Source organism: Camarhynchus parvulus, chromosome 5 (genome assembly GCF_901933205.1).
Source record: "Camarhynchus parvulus chromosome 5, STF_HiC, whole genome shotgun sequence".
Lineage (NCBI taxonomy): Eukaryota > Metazoa > Chordata > Aves > Passeriformes > Thraupidae > Camarhynchus > Camarhynchus parvulus.
The window spans coordinates 20,859,816-20,877,531 of NC_044575.1; the positions used below are offsets into that span (position 1 = coordinate 20,859,816).

The 17,716-nt window shown below is 41.1% G+C and overlaps 1 protein-coding gene across 1 annotated transcript; it reads left to right on the forward strand.

Moving 5' to 3' along the window:
• Positions 1-400: 400 nt before the first annotated feature.
• API5 (apoptosis inhibitor 5) lies at positions 401-16,787 on the forward strand. The gene is made up of 14 exons (XM_030949479.1): positions 401-598; positions 4,158-4,319; positions 5,108-5,201; positions 5,720-5,785; positions 6,140-6,291; positions 7,632-7,838; positions 8,388-8,492; positions 9,182-9,271; positions 9,850-10,031; positions 11,125-11,218; positions 11,721-11,777; positions 12,822-12,898; positions 13,228-13,364; positions 14,952-16,787. Exons 1-14 carry the CDS (start codon positions 530-532, stop codon positions 15,029-15,031), a joined length of 1,572 nt encoding a protein of 523 aa, XP_030805339.1. The 5' UTR covers positions 401-529; the 3' UTR covers positions 15,032-16,787.
• The last annotated feature ends 929 nt before the right edge of the window (positions 16,788-17,716 follow it).

Below are 17,716 nucleotides of genomic sequence, written 5' to 3' on the forward strand. Positions count from 1 at the left end.
ATAGACAGACAAAAAGGGATACAGAAACGAGGCGCTGGGGAAAAGCATCAATCAAGGGAAGAAGGAGTGTGAACAAAGACCCGGGGGGACCGGACGACAAAAAAAAACTGCAAGAAGCGCAGGCCATGGCGCATCTGTGAGCACAAGAACGCACTCTGTAGCGCGGCCCCTGCCCGAGCCTGCGGCCGGGCGGATAACGCAGGGCTCGGTGAGCAGCCGCTAGGGCCGGGCGGATAAGGCAGGGACGGGCGCTGCTGGAGCGCGGCTCGTCGGGCGCTCCCCGGCCGCAGTCCCGCTCCCGGTTCCGGTCCCGCCCCGCTCCGCCTTTAGCTCCCGCGGCTCCCGGCCCTGCAGTGCCACCTCCCACCGCCAGGGGGCGGCGCGCAGACGGCGGCGCGCGGCCGCTCCGGGACTGGCGCCTCGCTGGTGCTGACGACGCGGCCCGAGCGGGAGCGGCGGCCGGAGCGGCGGCGGCGTCGTCAGTGGCGGGTTCGGTGTTTCGGTGGCTCTGCCCCTTCCCCGCCGCGCCATGCCCACCGTGGAGGAACTCTACCGCAACTACGGCATCCTGGCGGACGCCACGGAGACGGCGGGCCAGGTGCGATGTGGCTGCGGCCTGCAAGGCCTCGCTAGACCTCGGGCTTGCGTAGCGCCACGGCGGGGAGTTCCGGGCCGAGGGGGGGCGGACGGGCCAGGGTGCCGTCAGAGGGGATCCTCGCCTCGCCGCACAGCCGGCGAGCCTCCGGGGCTGTGCTCGGGTGGGTTTCCTCAAGCCGGCGGCGGCGCGGGGCGGGTAGAAATGAACAGCGCGCCCGCGGATCTGCAAGAGCGCGGTGGCTCCCGTCGCTTTTGCAGCATCCGCGTCCTTTCGGCAGCTCTCCTTTAAATGCGACGTCTCGGATATTAACCGGTTCTTTGCTAGAGTCAAGGCTGTTTTTTCCAAGGGGGCGGGGAGTTTCGCCTGGCGAATTCGGGCCTTGAAGCCTTTGACACCGCACTTGCAGATCCAGCGCGCTTGCAGGTCTGGAGGGCGTCTGGCAGGCTCTCTTGCTAAGAGGCTTGCTGAGGAAGGTGAAGTATGTTATGGTTTGAAAGCTGCCTGTAGCCCTTTGGTTTTTTCCTTCCTTGAGGCAACAACATAAGTTCGACCCTCAAGACTGAAAAATGTTTTTTCTGTAAAATTTTGGCGAGATCTGCCATTTGTTTACACTATTACTGAAGGATTCAAGAAAAGAGGGTGACTTAGAATATTACCAACAGAAAATATTATGGCTAGTTGCAACAAGTTTTGGAGTTAGTCCCTCATTTTCCCAAATGGCCACCTGAAAAAGCAAAAGATACTTTTTTTTCCTTTTGGTCGTAATGTCAGTAAGTAGGAAAGTAGTTCTTCCATCTCTGTATCTAACCGTGGATTTTAAACTAAATGAGAACACTGTTATACAGTGTCACTTAAAAACTTCTTTAAGAGAACAAATATTTTGGTGGTTGGTTGGGGGCAGGGGGGTGTTGAAGTTTTTTTGTTTGTTTGTTTTAATTCAGGTCCCTTCACTTTGCTTGTGTGGTTATGCCCTAGTGAAACAAAGCATCCTTGCAGACAGTCCAACAAAAAACATCACCTCAGAGCCAAAACCAAAGTGCAAATAAAATGTAGGGAGCTGCAGGGAGAGGTGCAGAGTAAAACATGCTGTTACCTTGCCACTTCAGAAGTGCACAGTTCATCTCACTTTGATTCTTGTGAGGAAGGAATGGGTAGAGCAGTCTTAGGTAGAGCGAACTCCAGCATGGTTAAGCAATGCAGCCTGTGACAGGGTAGGTGTGTAAGAACCTCTGAGGATAAGTATAGAGTGGGGATTCCTAAAACTCTCCCAGCTTTGCCCCTCTCCAGCTTTTGGGTTCCCAGAGCCAGAGGAAGTGTCTCTGTAACAAGCATATCTTGTGAGGTTATTTTTCAGTGAACTTTTCTGATGCTCTGTTGAACTGAGTGTGCTTCTGGCATATAAAGGTTCTGTGCTAAAACGTTTCATTGTTTTGTTAACCTTTGTGGTGGAGTTCCCTCTTTCAATCTGTCATTTCATAATCTTTACTGGTGGCTCCAATTTCTGCATTCTGAGAAGCCATGAGTTCCTTGTTCATCAGTTTTATCCCACTTAATGCTTTATTATCTCTTAACAACATCATGAACGTGATCTCTTACTGCAAAACATCATGGTCACTCTGTTTCAAACAAGGAAACATTGAGCATGGGCATGGGGACTACGAGAAGTTATGGCATCAAGAGAAGTACCAAGCTTGTCCAAGAGTGTTTCAGTTGAGAAAGGTGCTCAGGTATGAGGTGTCCACAAGTGGAATGAAGGTGAGAAGTGGGAAAAAACTATTAGGAAGCTGGCTGAAAATAAAGAGGAAGACAAACATTTCTTCATAAGGCATTGTGGACCTTGGCACAGGGCACTGCAGGGCATGAATTGACTCAAGAATGTACCTAGAGAAGTTAATGGATGATTGGTCATTTAACAGTAATTGAAAACAAAGGTCTGGACACTATCTCCAGCTTAGGACATTCCTTTGTTACAGGTGGGAAGGGAATGCACAAAACAGAAGGATCACACTGCTTCTGTAGTTGCCTGTGGTTTTTCTAGAGCATTCCATGCTGCCAGGTACAGATAAAACAAACTCCTGCCTGAACGGCATTTTGCCTATGGTAGGAGTAGTTAGCATACAGGAACACAAATGCAGGGAACACAGGCTGCTCTGTTCCAGTGCTGTGTGAAGAATACTTTTTCATATGTATTAAGTTTTATGTTACGTGTTCTACAACAGAACTTGTTCTTAACATGCAGCCTGAGAACCCACGTCTGTTCTGATGTGTGTTTTCATTGCTGGTTTGTGCTGGCTGATTCCTGCCTTTGCTGCTCAGTGCACTGCCCTGGCCCAGCTACAGAGGGAACTGGGTGGTGATGTGGTTCAGCTGAAAGGCAACTGATTCTTTCACTGCTTATTTTTCATCCAGATCTGTATCCCTCTCTGGATTCTGACAACCCAGCTATCAACAAGCTGTAGGGAGTGCTTCAGGAGCATGGGCACTAAATTTTAAAATGCAGCTTGCTTTAGAGGGCATTAAGGCAGTGTACTGCTTTGTAAATTATTATCTGTATTTGCTATGGGACAACTTTCATGTGGAGTAGTGGTGTTGACATATGTGGCTCTGGGAAACTTAATGTAAATAAAGCAAAGAAAGTGTCCTGTGTTGTCAGGGTTGCTGTTTAAAGTAGAATAAGCTGTTTTAAGCATTCTTTTTCACAACCATGAGGAAAATTATTCTTAAAAGATCCTGATTTCTGCTAGTTATCTAATAATGCTGATTTGTATTTTTTGCTGATTTCTGCTAGTTACCTAATAATGCTGACTTCTATTTCACAAAAACACAGCTAACCACAAAGACTTCAATTAATTTGAAGTTTTGGTCCTGCAGGCACAGAACCAGAGCACCTGTGTGATTCTAGTTGGAGCAGCTAGAGGAAATTTTATTGTTGTTGAAGTGTTTATTCCTGTATTTGGAATATATATTTCCGTATTTAAAATTGGAGGTTTCTGGGCTTTTTTTAAAGTCTAGTTTCCCTTAACAGTTCTTCCAAGCACTGTATTTCATCCCAGATTAGCTACCTGAATACATACCAGAGATTCCAGGTGACATTAACTACCTGAATAGATGCCAAAGATACTTTAGCACCATATATGTTAACAAGAATTCATGATCCACTGCAGTGGCACAGTTACTGTAATCTCTACTTCAAAGACATGAAGTACAGCATCCATGAGGATACAAAAGGCAGAAACTCCCAAGTTCAGTGGCAGGGATCATAGAATTTCTTGCACTAATCTAATCACAGTGTGCAGGAGGTGTTATTAGGGCTGGCAGCTGGAGTGGTACATGCTTGAACAGACAGGAGCCAGAATAACAGTAAAAGCCAGGCAACAGAGGCAAATATTACCAAACTGGCATGGTTATATCAGTCTAAGAAAAAAATATATTCCTTTGTAAGAAGATTGTATAATATGGTTCACTTAAATAGTTTCAGAGAATGGGAGGAAAAAGTCCTTCCTTGTCTTGAGAATAAGCCAGGATTTTTCCATTTATGTATTCTGGTTTTGTTTTTTAGCATAAGGATGCCTACCAGGTGATCTTGGATGGTGTGAAAGGAGGTGCCAAGGAGAAGAGACTCGCAGCCCAGTTCATTCCTAAGTTCTTCAAGCATTTTCCTGAGCTAGCTGACTCAGCTATCAACGCCCAGTTGGACCTCTGTGAGGATGAAGATGTTTCTGTAAGAATAAGAACCTTGTCGCAAGTTGATACTTTGAATTTGTATTTTGCTGTTTTTTTCTCTTTATGTTTAATGGGCTATGTCTTTTGGGAGGGCAGGGTTGGTCTTTGGAAAACATAAATTTCATTGTGTTCTTTTATTTAATTCATTGTGTGATGGTTTGGGAAGATGCATCAGTTTTCATTTATCTTCTTTAGCTCCCACCACTAATCAAAGGAATAGCTCTGTAGAAAGAAACTTACAGTTTATTTGAATAGCATTTACATGGCTTCCTATCAAAGTGCACTTTGTCGTAATTGATTCTGATAAATACTGCTGGGAGACAGAATCTTGTTTGCACCTGAGAACCATGGGTATGTGATTCTGACTGTTGTGCTTCTTGAGATGCTTCATGCTGCTTCTGTGGTGCTGGTAGAAGCTGTACCTTTGAAGCATTTCTGTTTATCAGGTCTTAAGGGATTTGGACAGATCATTCAAGGATTTTTTTCAGTACTGGGAACAAACTGTAGAGTTTATCCCTGCCGTATGCACAACTATGGAACTGTCCTTCCTGTCAGCAAATTAAACTCCTTAATAACACACATTCCAGCCTTTATTTTGTTGATCCTATGAATGATTTTGTGAACAGAAGTGCTGTTTGAATTTGATTTTTCTCCAGTGCTGCATAGCTCTAAGAAAACTACATTATTTACTTCATAAATATGTCAAAACAGGGGGATTTGGAGTGTTACGTAATTCCTGAAAGTTTAAAATTTTTTTAATTTCCGCATTATTGACAATTTTAACAGATCCGTCGACAAGCAATCAAGGAGTTGCCTCAGTTTGCCACTGGAGATAACCTTCCTCGGGTAGCAGACATACTGACCCAGCTTCTGCAGTCAGGTAGGAGACACATCCTGGCCAATCTCATGGCATGCCTAAATATGTACACCATTTTGCTTCTGAAGAACATTTTTCATTGATTCATAATTTATCCCAGTGCTGTTCATGTCCTTCTTGTGTTTTCTCCTGCTTTGTATTTGCTGTACAGTTAGGCTGAAATGGCACTAATTATTCTAATCAAAACCAAAAATCTTTCTTTTAGATAAAACAATCTTTTTTTCATTCAAGTTCTCTGAAAGCAGTAGGAAAAGGCATGGTGAGGGAAACCTTCCAGTTATGGACTGCAGAAAATTGCTTTCTGAAAAAAAGTTACTGAATTTCTGATCCAGTTTCTAGAACCTGAAAAGGCCTGAGGGCATTTTGTCCAATACAGTTGCATTTTTTAAAAAATACCAGTTATGTTGGTTACAGGTAAATGCTGAGGATAGAATTCTTCTTGTGCAATATTAGCCTTTTTGGTTTTCTGCCCTTACCTTTCCATTTCAAGTGTATGTATATGATTTTTTTTCTCTCTCCAGATGATTCTGCAGAATTCAATTTGGTGAACAATGCCTTGCTCAGTATATTTAAGATGGATGCTAAAGGTAAAGGACAGGTTTTTCTATACATGGCTTTTATTAATACTTTAGTCTGTAGTAGGATGAGAACAGGACTCAATTTTGTATCTTGTTAGTACAGTGCAAAAGTGAGACGCACACTAATTGTTTGGTTTTGCAAGCAGTACTGAACTTAATAACTGTGGATCTGAATTATGCAGACTTAATAAAAGAGTGTGAATTTTTATGTTACGATATATGAAAATTGTAATTTTTTTAGAAGTTAGTATAGCATTTATTTTAAAATGTTTCATGGAATATTAAAAGAGGAAACTTCTGTGTAAATGGTCCAGGTCATAACTTCTAAAATAATTTGTGTTACCCAATTTATTCTCCTTTCAGGGACTTTGGGAGGTTTATTCAGTCAGATTCTTCAGGGAGAGGATATTGTGAGAGAGCGAGCCATTAAGTTCCTTTCTACAAAACTGAAAACCTTGCCAGAGGAAGTGATGACAAAGGAGGTGGAGGAGTTCATATTGACTGAATCAAAGAAGGTGAGTGTTTGATTTCAGTTCAAATTCAAGTATTGTTCAACCATCCCTTGTCATTGGTGTTGCTTTGGAGGTCTGTTTGAGCATTGTACAAATGTGATCTTGTACTTACCTATTCTGATACTCCAAAGTTTGCAGCATTTTTTTTGTGGTAATGTTAAAATCATGGCTCTTCTAATTTTGTAGGAGTGACTTTGATTAGAAATGGACCCAATCATTCACATTGGAAAGGGTCTTTGAGAGATTGTTCAGCTCAGGGAATCATGCTCAGCTGAATTCTGATCAGACTTCCTGGTGCTTTTTCCAGTTGGGTTTTGAAAGCCTCCTATGAAGGAGAGTTCCTGTACTCTCTGGCCAACCAGCTTCAATATTCAGTTGTCCTCAAGAGATTTTTTTTCCCTCTATCCAGTTGAAACCTCCCATTTTAGTTTTGTGTCATTGTTTCATTCTGACGTGTCCACCTCATCAAAGAACCTGGCTGCTATGGGCAGTGTCTTGTTCTGAAGTGTTGGAAGATTAGTTAGTTTGCTCCACCTACATACAGCTCTCTTCCTTTAGGCTGGAAAAACCTGATTGCTTTAGGTTCTCCTCATAGCTCATGTGCTCTAGACACAGATCATCTTGTTGATTTACCTTCCTAAAGCTTATCAAACCCTTCCTCATACAGGAGAGCCCAGCACTAGGTGCAGTATTCCAGATTTGGTCAAATGAAGGCTCAGCCAAGGACCTGTCAGTCTTCTGTCCCTTTGTTTCCCTTAGTCTGTGCTCTTGTCCTTAGCCAAGAGCACTGCTTGTCAGCCAGGGTATGGTGCTGTCACTGGTGTTCAGCCTGCTGTCCCCCAGAACCCTCAGTCTTCTCAGTAGAGCAGTTCCCCAGCCAATCAGTCCCCTGCATGTGCTGATGCAGGGAAGTTGCTTCATCCCAGGTGCAGGACTTGGCATTTGTCTTTGTAGAATCTTAGGAGATTTCCATGCATTCCCTAAGCTGAGAAAGATGCAAAAAGTTTTAAAACAACCAGTAATTAGTAGATACTTGTTTAACATTTATCCTGCCTGAAGCATTTGATTTTTGTTAGAAAGAGGTTTGTTCTCAACAAATGTTTGTTTTAAAGTTAAAAAACCTGTTTCCTATGCACAGCTTGATGACGGTTGCTTTGATTTGTAGGTACATTCAATTATACTGAATGTTTTCATTTGTTCCTTCAAACTTGTGTTTTTAAATTACTAAATGTTAAATTTAAATGCTAAATATTTGCATACTTTACCTTTTCAAATCCAGTAGGTCTGACTTGGAGGCTTGCAAATTGCCACCACAAAAATACGTTTTCTGGTTTTCTCTTAAGGTTCTGGAAGACGTGACAGGCGAGGAATTTGTTCTGTTCATGAAAATATTGTCTGGATTAAAAAGCTTACAGACAGTCAGTGGGAGACAGCAACTGGTGGAGCTGGTGGCTGAGCAGGCTGACCTGGAACAAACGTTCAATCCATCAGATACGGACTGCGTGGACAGACTTCTGCAGTGCACTCGGCAGGCAGTGCCACTGTTCTCAGTATGTATTTGTTTGCTGTGCATGAGGACTATTGAGGAAGTTAATGGCTGGAGCTTAGCTTTAGTGTTCCCAATGATTATGTTTGAAAGACTACAAATCAGTACTTCTCTGCCTTTAACCTCTAATGTATGCAAATGTTGGAAAACATCCTTAAAGCCTCTAAACACAAAGATACCTTGTATTTTCCTCTTCTCTTTTCAAATTTAAGCTGTTACAGTGAATTATGACAAGATTCTCACATTATTTTGTATTAATTTGATTATTTCAAGTCTAGTGCCAGGCAATTGCAGAGCTTAAGGGCCTATTCTTGGGTTGCAAGCAATCTTTTCAGCTGCTGTTGTGGTCATCCTCTGAATTTAGGCTACCTACAAGGAGGTCTGTGTCTTAGGAATAAGAGGGAAGTTTCATAAAATTTTAAGGTACAGCTGTGAGGCAGGCATTTATAAGGGTGGAGAGGGGGATGGGAGAAAAACATTTAGCCCCTTCAGACTCAAGACTTACATGAATTAAGTGTGATCATTTGTTTGTCGGTTTGTTTTTATTTTTCAGAAAAATGTTCATTCCACAAAATTTGTTACTTATTTCTGTGAGCATGTTCTGCCAAACCTCAGCTCTTTGACTACTCTAGTGGAGGGTCTTGATATCCAGTTAGAGGTAAGCCAAAGCTAAAATGTCTTTCAAATAGTGAAAAATAACCATCCTAGATAAAGACCCCTATTTTAAAAATCACAAGCTCTTTCCTCAAGTAGTTTTCATTTCTTGGCTTGTAGGAAAAGTAGCTGCACTAGAAAAAACATTTGCTCTTTTGAGGCATGACTGAGCATTGCCTTTTAAAGCATGTGTCATCTGTCCCAAGCTTTTGAAGCAAGGTAGAATAAGTAGATCAGTGTAATCATTTTTATATTACTCTCAATTTTTTTTAAGCGCATAGCATTTACTGAAATGATGGTTGCATAGTTTGGGCTAATTTAGCCTCCTAAGGGAGTGGCTTAATGTCTGTAATTTTGTTTACATTAATCAGTGCTAGGGCTTCAGTTAGATCTCTGTGGCTCTCACTTGAGGGTGAGCTGTGCTGCAGATGTGGAGATTAAGTTTTGTTTACTTGTTGACTAATGCTTGTTGGGATTAGACTTGCAAACCTGTGTTTCTCTTTACAGACAGGAAAAACAAATTAGGCATGTTCTTCCTTGAATTGCTTCCTGCTGTTTTGGGAGGGGTTTAGTTGTAATAGCTGGCCTCTACTGTTCCAGCCATCACTGTGATGTGATAAGTGATTTTAGGTTGAATCTTAAGCTTGTGTTCTTTCAGTTAACACACAAAAACCTGGCTCTCCTTATGTGTAGGTTTTGAAGCTTCTTGCTGAAATGAGTTCATTTTGTGGTGATATGGAAAAGCTTGAATCAAATTTGAAGAAGCTGTTTGATAAATTGCTGGTAAGACTACTTCAGTTTTTATTCATGTAAAACACTAAGAAATTAAGTTTTCATCAAAACAAGTTATTTTTATGTATTCATCTCTTTATCCTTTTTCTGAAGTGGCTGTTTCAGAGATAGTCCTGTCCACTGATAGAAGGTTAAACATAATTTTGCCATTTAAAGCCTTTGTAGGTAGAGAGCTGTTGCCTGAATAATGTTTTTACTCCAGTAAGTTCATGTGTGTTTCTTCTTTTTAAATTTCATAGTCATGAGAAACTTGTGTTGATATCATTAAACACTGTATCTGCACTGACAATTCTAAGCAAATTTAGCACTATTTCAGAAGCATTGGTGCAGTACATTATTGCTTCCTGTGGTAGTTGTGCCACCATAGTATTTCCTCTGAGTCAAGTCACAGAAGTGTAGGTAAAACCACCTGCACCAGGACTTTGTTCAGTACTTCATCCATTAGCATAGAGATGGTGGATACTTCTTAAATTGTCAGCACAGATAAACCATCCAATTCAAACACTGTGAAAGAGCAGTCATTCAGCATAAATGTGTCTCATGCATTTGTTTTCCTTTCTGTTCTTCAGGAGTATATGCCACTCCCACCAGAGGAAGCAGAAAATGGGGAAAATGCTGGCAATGAAGAGCCCAAGTTGCAGTTCAGTTATGTGGAGTGTTTATTGTATAGCTTCCATCAGCTCGGTCGCAAACTTCCAGACTTCCTCACAGCCAAGCTGAATGCAGAGAAATTGAAAGACTTCAAAATCAGGTAATGATTTAGAGGCAAGTGTTAATGTTCTATTACAAGGTGTTTGTTAGAAAATGTTAGTGGAGTTCCCCGGGGCTCAGTACTAGGGCCCGTCCTATTCAATATGTTTATCAATTACTTGACTGAGGAGATTGGCTGCATCCTCAGTAAGTTTGTGGGCAACACCAAGTTGAGTGGGAGTGTTGATCAGCTGAAAGGTAGGAAGGCTCTGCAGAGGGTTTTGGACAGGCTGAATCGATGGGCTAAGGACAGCTGCATAAGATTTAATAAGCTGGAGTGCTGGGTCCTGCAGCTGGGTCACAACAGCCCCTTGTAGCACTGCAGCCTTGGGCCAGAGTGGCTTGAGAGCTGATCAGCAGAAAGGGGCTTGGAGGTTCTGGTTGGCAGCCAGCTGGGTATGAGTCAGCAGTGTGCCCTGGTGGCTAAGAAGGCCAATGACATGCAGACCTGTATCAAGAGGCCAGCAGGACCAGGACAGTGACTGTCCCCCTGTACTCGACACTGGGGAAGCACAAGTCTCATGAGGAGTGGCTGAAGGAGTAGGGGCTGTTTAGTCTGGAGAAAAGGAGGCTCAGCGGGGACCTCATTGCCCTCTACACCTGCCTGACTGGAGGTTGTAGTGAGGTAGGAGTCAGTCTCTTCTGCCATGTCTCAACTGAAAGGATGAGGAAATGGCCTTATGTTGCACCAGAAAAAGGGTCAGATTAGATACTAGAGAAAAAAATTCTACTGGAGGAGTGGTTGGGCACTGGAATAAGTTCCCCTGGGAGGTAGTGGAATCACTGTCTCAGGAAGTGTTCAGGAGGCATCTGGATGTGGCACTTAGGGGTATGGTTTAGGTGTGACACTTGGATTAGGGCAGTTGGATTAGTTTGATCCTGTAGGTCTCTTCCAACCTTTGTAATTCTCTGACTCTACGAAAGTGTGAATTATTGTCTGGGTGCTAAAGAAGCACAAATCAGATTGATGGAAGACTTACTTTGAGCATTTTTCCTAAAGGGGAAGAAACAAGATTACAGCTTTCCTTTGCTTATGCTTTTATTTCTACAGGACTGTGTAGATTTTACTAAGGGATTGCTTTTAAATGTTTTAGGCTACAGTATTTTGCTCGAGGACTGCAGGTGTATATCCGACAGCTTCGTCTGGCACTTCAAGGAAAAACAGGAGAAGCTTTGAAAACAGAGGAGGTAAGAATTGTCCAGGAATTTGGATTTTTCTAATTGAGCTTACTGAAAGAACCATTGGCACACGTTAATAGGCTGTAGTCAGTTTTAAGTATGCAAATAAATTAAGGGAATAATTGTGCTAACATTATTGCAAGTGCATGTTACCTTATGCTACATTTTGCAAGTGAAGATGATCTAGTTTTGACTTTCAGCTGCTTGCTGCAGTCACATGTATTTGGTTTAATTGTGACTGTCCTTTGTTTTGAAGGGGAGATTTTCATATGTTGAATAAAAAGAAAAACACAGTGGGAACTCTACTGGAATATTGAAAGCAACTAGTTAGTGTGAAACTACAAGAATCTTAAAAGCAGCTGTGATAAAAACTTGAAAGTGTGCACACCTTTCACTATCACTGTTGCTATAGCAATTCACTAGGAAGAACAATGAGTTTAATGTTATGGCTTTGTGTAATGAGGTTGGCATAAAGCTACTAGATGCTCATTGGTGTCTGTTTTTTTTACAGAACAAGATTAAAGTGGTTGCCTTGAAAATAACCAATAACATTAATGTTTTAATCAAGGTAAGTCCTCACATTATGAAGGACTAAATTCCCACTGCAGAGTAACCTATGCAGAAGAAAGGAATGGATTTGAACCAAGTTGTTTTGTGGTATTGTGTTAATTGGCGGCAGCCAGCTCAGAGTTGGTGCTGCTTTACTTTTTCTCAAGAGGTGTGGATCTTGCTGATCATGCTAGCAGCTTAGCTTTTGCTGCTAATTTTCTTGGGATAGGGTGTGGACACACTTCCTTACAGTACTAGTTGTCCCCAGGAAAAGACCACCTTGCTTCTTTAGGGGTGTCTGGATTTTCTTGTCATTTCCCTTTCCTGCAGTGTCAGTGAGGAGTATGGAATAGTTCAAAGAGGTGCAAGGAGATCTAAAGGAGGGAGGAGGCAAAGCAAGCTTCTATATAGAACCTGTTTCTCCAAAACACCTAGAAGAGATGGGCTGCAAGAAAGAGACTTTTATCTGGAGCCCATGAAATTCTGATTTCTTCTAACCCCCTTTTCCTCTCTTCTTCACTCTTGCTTCCCACAATGAACCAAAAACTTGGCCCACCATATTGAGAAGCTTTGTACCATCATAGGGATATCAAATGTCTTCCAGCAGGAGCCACTGTAGTTCATTGTAAGGTGCTTGATGTGCACAGGGAAGGAGAGAAGTCCTGGGCTTTCTCTGTAGATGCCCCATTCCTTGGAACATTCAAGGCTGGATTAGATGGGGGTCTGAGCAACCTGATCTAGTGGAAGATGTCCCAGCTCATTGTAGGGTCATTGAAGTAGATGGCATTTAAACATCCCTTCCAACCCAAACTAGTCTATGATTCTGTATTTGGTCAGTGTAAGACACTATTCTGCGAAGATAAATCCTACTTGAATTTCCTAGTAAAGGCAGCCAGATAAGGCAGTGTTCTGCTGCCTTCTCTCTCTGCCATGGGACTAAAGGGTTTAAAATTATTGGAAAGTAGTGGTTATTCTGGAGTCTAGTAAGTAAGTAGCTGAAATTTTGAAGTGCAATCGACATAAATTTAACTGTAGAATAAACTGTCCAATTCTGCATCCATAGGATCTCTTCCACATTCCTCCTTCTTACAAAAGTACAGTTACATTGTCCTGGAAACCAGTACAGAAGGCAGATGCAAGGTAAGAGTTCTTCATATAATAAAAGAAAACAGTGGGGTTTGTTTTGTAAACAGTAGAATTAACCTTCCAAGCTGTGTCTGTACAATATAAACAGCATTTGAGCTAAAAGTTTCACATCAGAAATAACACCCATGCTGTGGAGAGATGCTCTTAGTCATGCTTTAGGGATACTAAAGACAGTCAACTGGAGGCTCTTCTGAGATACTATTATTCAGGGCATCATCATTGGCTGCTGCTGGCTTCCAGGGGTTAATCTTTGTGGCTGAGCTACTATTACTGTACTTGTCACCATAGGGGTGTAATGATATGTTTTTGTTTTCTTCTGTCAGTCAAAAAAGAGCAAGTGAAGATACAACTTCAAGTTCACCCCCAAAGAAAGCTTCAGCAGGACCAAAAAGGGATGCCAGGCAAATATACAATCCTCCCAGTGGAAAATACAGCAGTAACCTGGGTAGTTTTTCTTACGGTAAGTTAGGCAGCTTGGAAAAACTTCGCCTAGTGACAGTTGTGTCTTGGGGTGGGGCAAATATCACATTAATGGGAGATCAAATTGTACTGCCATTAATTTTTGTTTGTGCTGGTCTCTTCCTAGCTGTTGATGTATTGCCATGTTTGAATGTTACCAGCCTATGACTTAAGTCATTTGCAAGTTAGTTTTAGTAATGTTTTAATACCTAGAGCTAGTAATTGAACTGTTGTGTTCTGTTAGGACACACAGTGCGCCAGTTTCCCATTCAACAGGCCCCTTGCAGCAAATGGCAGAGCTGGGTTGCCTCCTGTCATACGACTGTGCTGCATTTCTATTACAGCCACTGCTGATGTTACAGACCTGATCCAGAAGTTCTGGGAATTGCCAGGTTCACTGTGCATGCACACAGTTATATCCTCGTGCTCCCAGTCACACTGAATCTGCCTTTCTGCGAGTCATATTTTTGGGTGAATCACAAGAGCAGTTGCAGACTGAATGAGTAGGACCAGCAATGGCAGCAGCCCGTTCCTGTCTTTCCTGTAGGCCCATTGGTCCTACCTCTGGCAAGTAAAGAGTCTGCTATGACAAATTGTCACCCACACCCATGGGTTGAAAAACTATTATAAAGCTTTGGCAGATACATAAAGCAAAGAGAAGAGATAAAAAAATTTCTTATTCTAGACATCAGGTGACACACCTATGTCTTTTAAGATAAGCTTGTAATCCTGCAGGTCTAAAGATTGGGAAGCATTCAACCAGAAATGTTTTATTAATTGCTACTGTTTCTTGTTAGTGAGATGCTTTAGCCTAGTCAGTCAGCTCCTGATTTCTCTAGCCTTTAAAACCAGCATGAATTTCTCTCTGTAGATTAATATAAACTGTATTTAAAGACGATACATGAAGAGAAATTGTGAAAGGGAATGAGGGTTTGGTACACCTTCAAACAAATCCAAAGAAACTATATAAACTTATTAAGTTTTGTGTTATTGGGTAATTTTTTGCTGTGATCAGTTATGTTCTTAACAAATAGAAAGGAAAAACTTTCTACAGTATCAAATAGTTTGTGTGGTATCCATCTCTAGCTAGGATTTGTGACTGAATGATGATATCAGCCCCAGAAAAAAAGAATAATATGCTGGTGGTAACTTAAGGATAGGAAAGGACAGAGAGAAAGACAAAGTTCTGGTTTTCCATAGTTTTATAAAATCACTAGTAGCAAGTCAGACTGACACCTCAAGGTTAATATTGTGTTATTGAACAGAAGGAAGAGCTAGGCAGCCAGCTTTCTATCTGTGGTGATGGATTGGCCCAAATATAGTCCTAAATTACAGGGACAGTTATGTATCACAGTGTTAGTATGCAGAAAAGCTCCACTTAATTTGGATGGGCTCGTTCTCCTGACCTCCTTTTAAAAGTCAGTGGGGTCCATTTTCCATCAGAAAATAACTCAGCAATCTCATGGCCCATAAGGAGGCTTAGCCTCAGAGACTGAAGTTACCCTTCAGAACCTCCAGATCCTGCTATTCAGTTTGGATCTGTATACAGCATAAAACCTTCCTGAAAAGTTTTGACTCTTTATTTCAGAGCAAAGAGGTGGTTTCCGGGGTGGACGAGGAAGAGGATGGGGAGGACGTGGCAATCGCAGCCGAGGAAGAATCTACTGAGAAGACTGCTAAGTCTTGCATGCCCCTGAAGGGCTAAAGTGAAAGTGCTACTCAGCAAGTTTGCTTGGAGCATTGTTTTCTTCAAGGACTGCCTTCCATTGAGACTGACTTAAATGTTCTTTATACCTTTGTATGTATGATCTACTTTTCTAACGGACTACAACTTGTCCATAGTGAAACTACAACTGTATTTTTGGATGCTTACAGTCAGCAGTTTTGGGTTCTTACTTTTGAAGTGTCTTCAAGATTCAAAATTGGAAAAGAGCGTAGATGTTTCATCAAAAGCTGCATCTTGACAGTTTGTATATTAACCTAAAAGTCAGCTACTGCATAACTGAAATATATAATTGAGTTTATGTATTAAGTAATGGACAGGAAAGGCATGACAACAGAGATATGTGTTAGATAAGCTTAGCAGCTGAAGTAATCCTTTCCTCATCTGTAACCATATTTTGCAATATGTGGAGAAGAGTACCATTGTTAAATTTGCTTTGATTTACTTTCTTTAATTGAATTGAATTAAATACATGCTGGTTTTTTAAAGTTTGCAACGTGGCTGGAAATCTGTTCTGCTTGTAGCATGAAGCATTCTTACTTAGAGATGTGGAGAATGTGGCATTTTTTGGTTTGCACATCTTACTCTTCTCCGTGCATTGTAATACAAAAGTGATGTTTTGAAAATTAATTTTTAATGTTTAATATGAATATGTGCATATAGTTATGCCGTGAAATCTCAGTAAATGAATAGCATAAAAAAACCAAAACAATAAATGACGAATTATTTCAGGAATGGGTAAAGACTGATGCAGTGATTAAGCTTCATAGACTGGAGCTGGACCATAGGTGTTTCTGGCTCTTTTCTGTTTTATGCAGATTTCTGGATTAGTTGGCACTTGAGGGTGGGCTGGTTGGTTGGTTGGTTTTTCTTGTTTTGTGATTTTTGTGTGTGTGTGTTTTGGTTCTTTTTTTTTAACCAATAGTTGCATTTAAAAATATATAAATAAAACTGTATTTTGGGTAACATTGAAAAATTCCAGCTACATACTTCAATTCAGGTGGAAAAGTTAACAATTCCATGCTATTTTTTCCATAGCAACTTGAGATTTTTATTTACTGATGTGCACCCAGAAAATACAATGTAAGAGCACAATGTTGTTTTGTTTTTTTTATTCTCACCACTCAAAATTTTAACTTCTCAGGTCATTCAGCATTGTAAAGGAATTAGTATATAGTAAAAAGAAGTCAAAACCGGAAAAGAATTTTAATTAAGTGTTCCAGAGCATGTTGATGTAAAATACCGTAGGCTTTAGAAGAGTGAATAATACTTCTTATCCTCCTGTTTTTTTGCCCAGTGATATCCACAAAAGATGATGTCTCCCCACCCTAGTTGCATTTGTATTTGCTTGTGAATCTCATTCAGGTGTTTTCATTAACACTCTTTGATATTTATCACTACAATCAGAAGGCCAGAATACCAAAATTATGTCAAAGTTAGAAACATTGTTGAGGATGCTAAATTCAAAGTCTGTTTTTGCTTAACTCTGGAACAGTAGGTAGGAAACTTTGGACATTCCTGGACATGTGAGCTGACTGTATTTCTTGTTACATGCCAGCTGCTAACCTCTGATTTGTCATTAAAACCATGAAACTTGGCTAAAAGCTTCGAAGAAATTTGTGAGGTCAAAATGTCACTCTGAAAATAGATTTTGGCATCTGAAAATAGGCACTAGATATGTAATAAGCTTCTACTGGGAGGAAAAAAAGGAAAAAGAAAAGACATTTTGCACTTGTGGCTATAATTGGTATTTTGAGGGGATTTAATAATGTAATCCCAAAGCCTAAACACAGCTTGTATTTAGACTAGTAACTAGGTACTAGCAGCTTCTTTTCTCACTGAATTTTGGGTGAGTTTTCTTTGTGTGACTTCTGTATTTCAGAGGTGATGTGCAAAGCTCTTGTGGCCTCAGAAGTAGTTAGATCATTTTTCCCCAGTTTCCTATCTAATTTTAACATGGTGAGTTCTTGTGGAAACACCTGTTTACCATCTTGTTGAATTGTAAATGTTCCCTTACAGCTTTGGAATAAATTCATTTTGTAATTTTGTTTGGCTCGTTGTTTCACAGTTACTCTGCAGTATTGTGTCACCTTAGTAAAAGAAGTTCTGTGGTACCTTTTTGTTGTAGTTCAGTTACTCCTTAAGTTGCTGTAGATGCAGAAAGCTGTTTACCACCAAGGAATCATAATTAGACTGCGTTAACTGTTTCAAGTTTTAAGTAATTCAACTTTCAAATGTAGAATTTTGAGGGGGAATTTAAATATTCGGCAAAAGCTGCACATTTACATCTTACTTGGAAATTCAGTGAAAAGGAGTCAGTCATTGTCTGACTCAAGCTCCTCGATGTTGACAGTGTGATACAGTTTCTTAGTAACTTATGAGAGGAAAGCTAATGTCTACAAACAATTTGATGGATGAAGGTGTGGGTGTTAACATCTTTGAGACGTGTCCCAATGTCTCTCCTAACTTTGGGCAGCAGGTTTGTTGCGGAGCCCAGGCAGCTTGGCTCCTGAAACAGACAAGGGTGTGCACAAACCTGAGTTTCTGAACTGTGGTATAAAAAAAACTTTGGTAGGTTCAAGGGAGGAATATGTGGAAGGCGGTTCAGGAAGGCTGTACCTTCCTGGTAC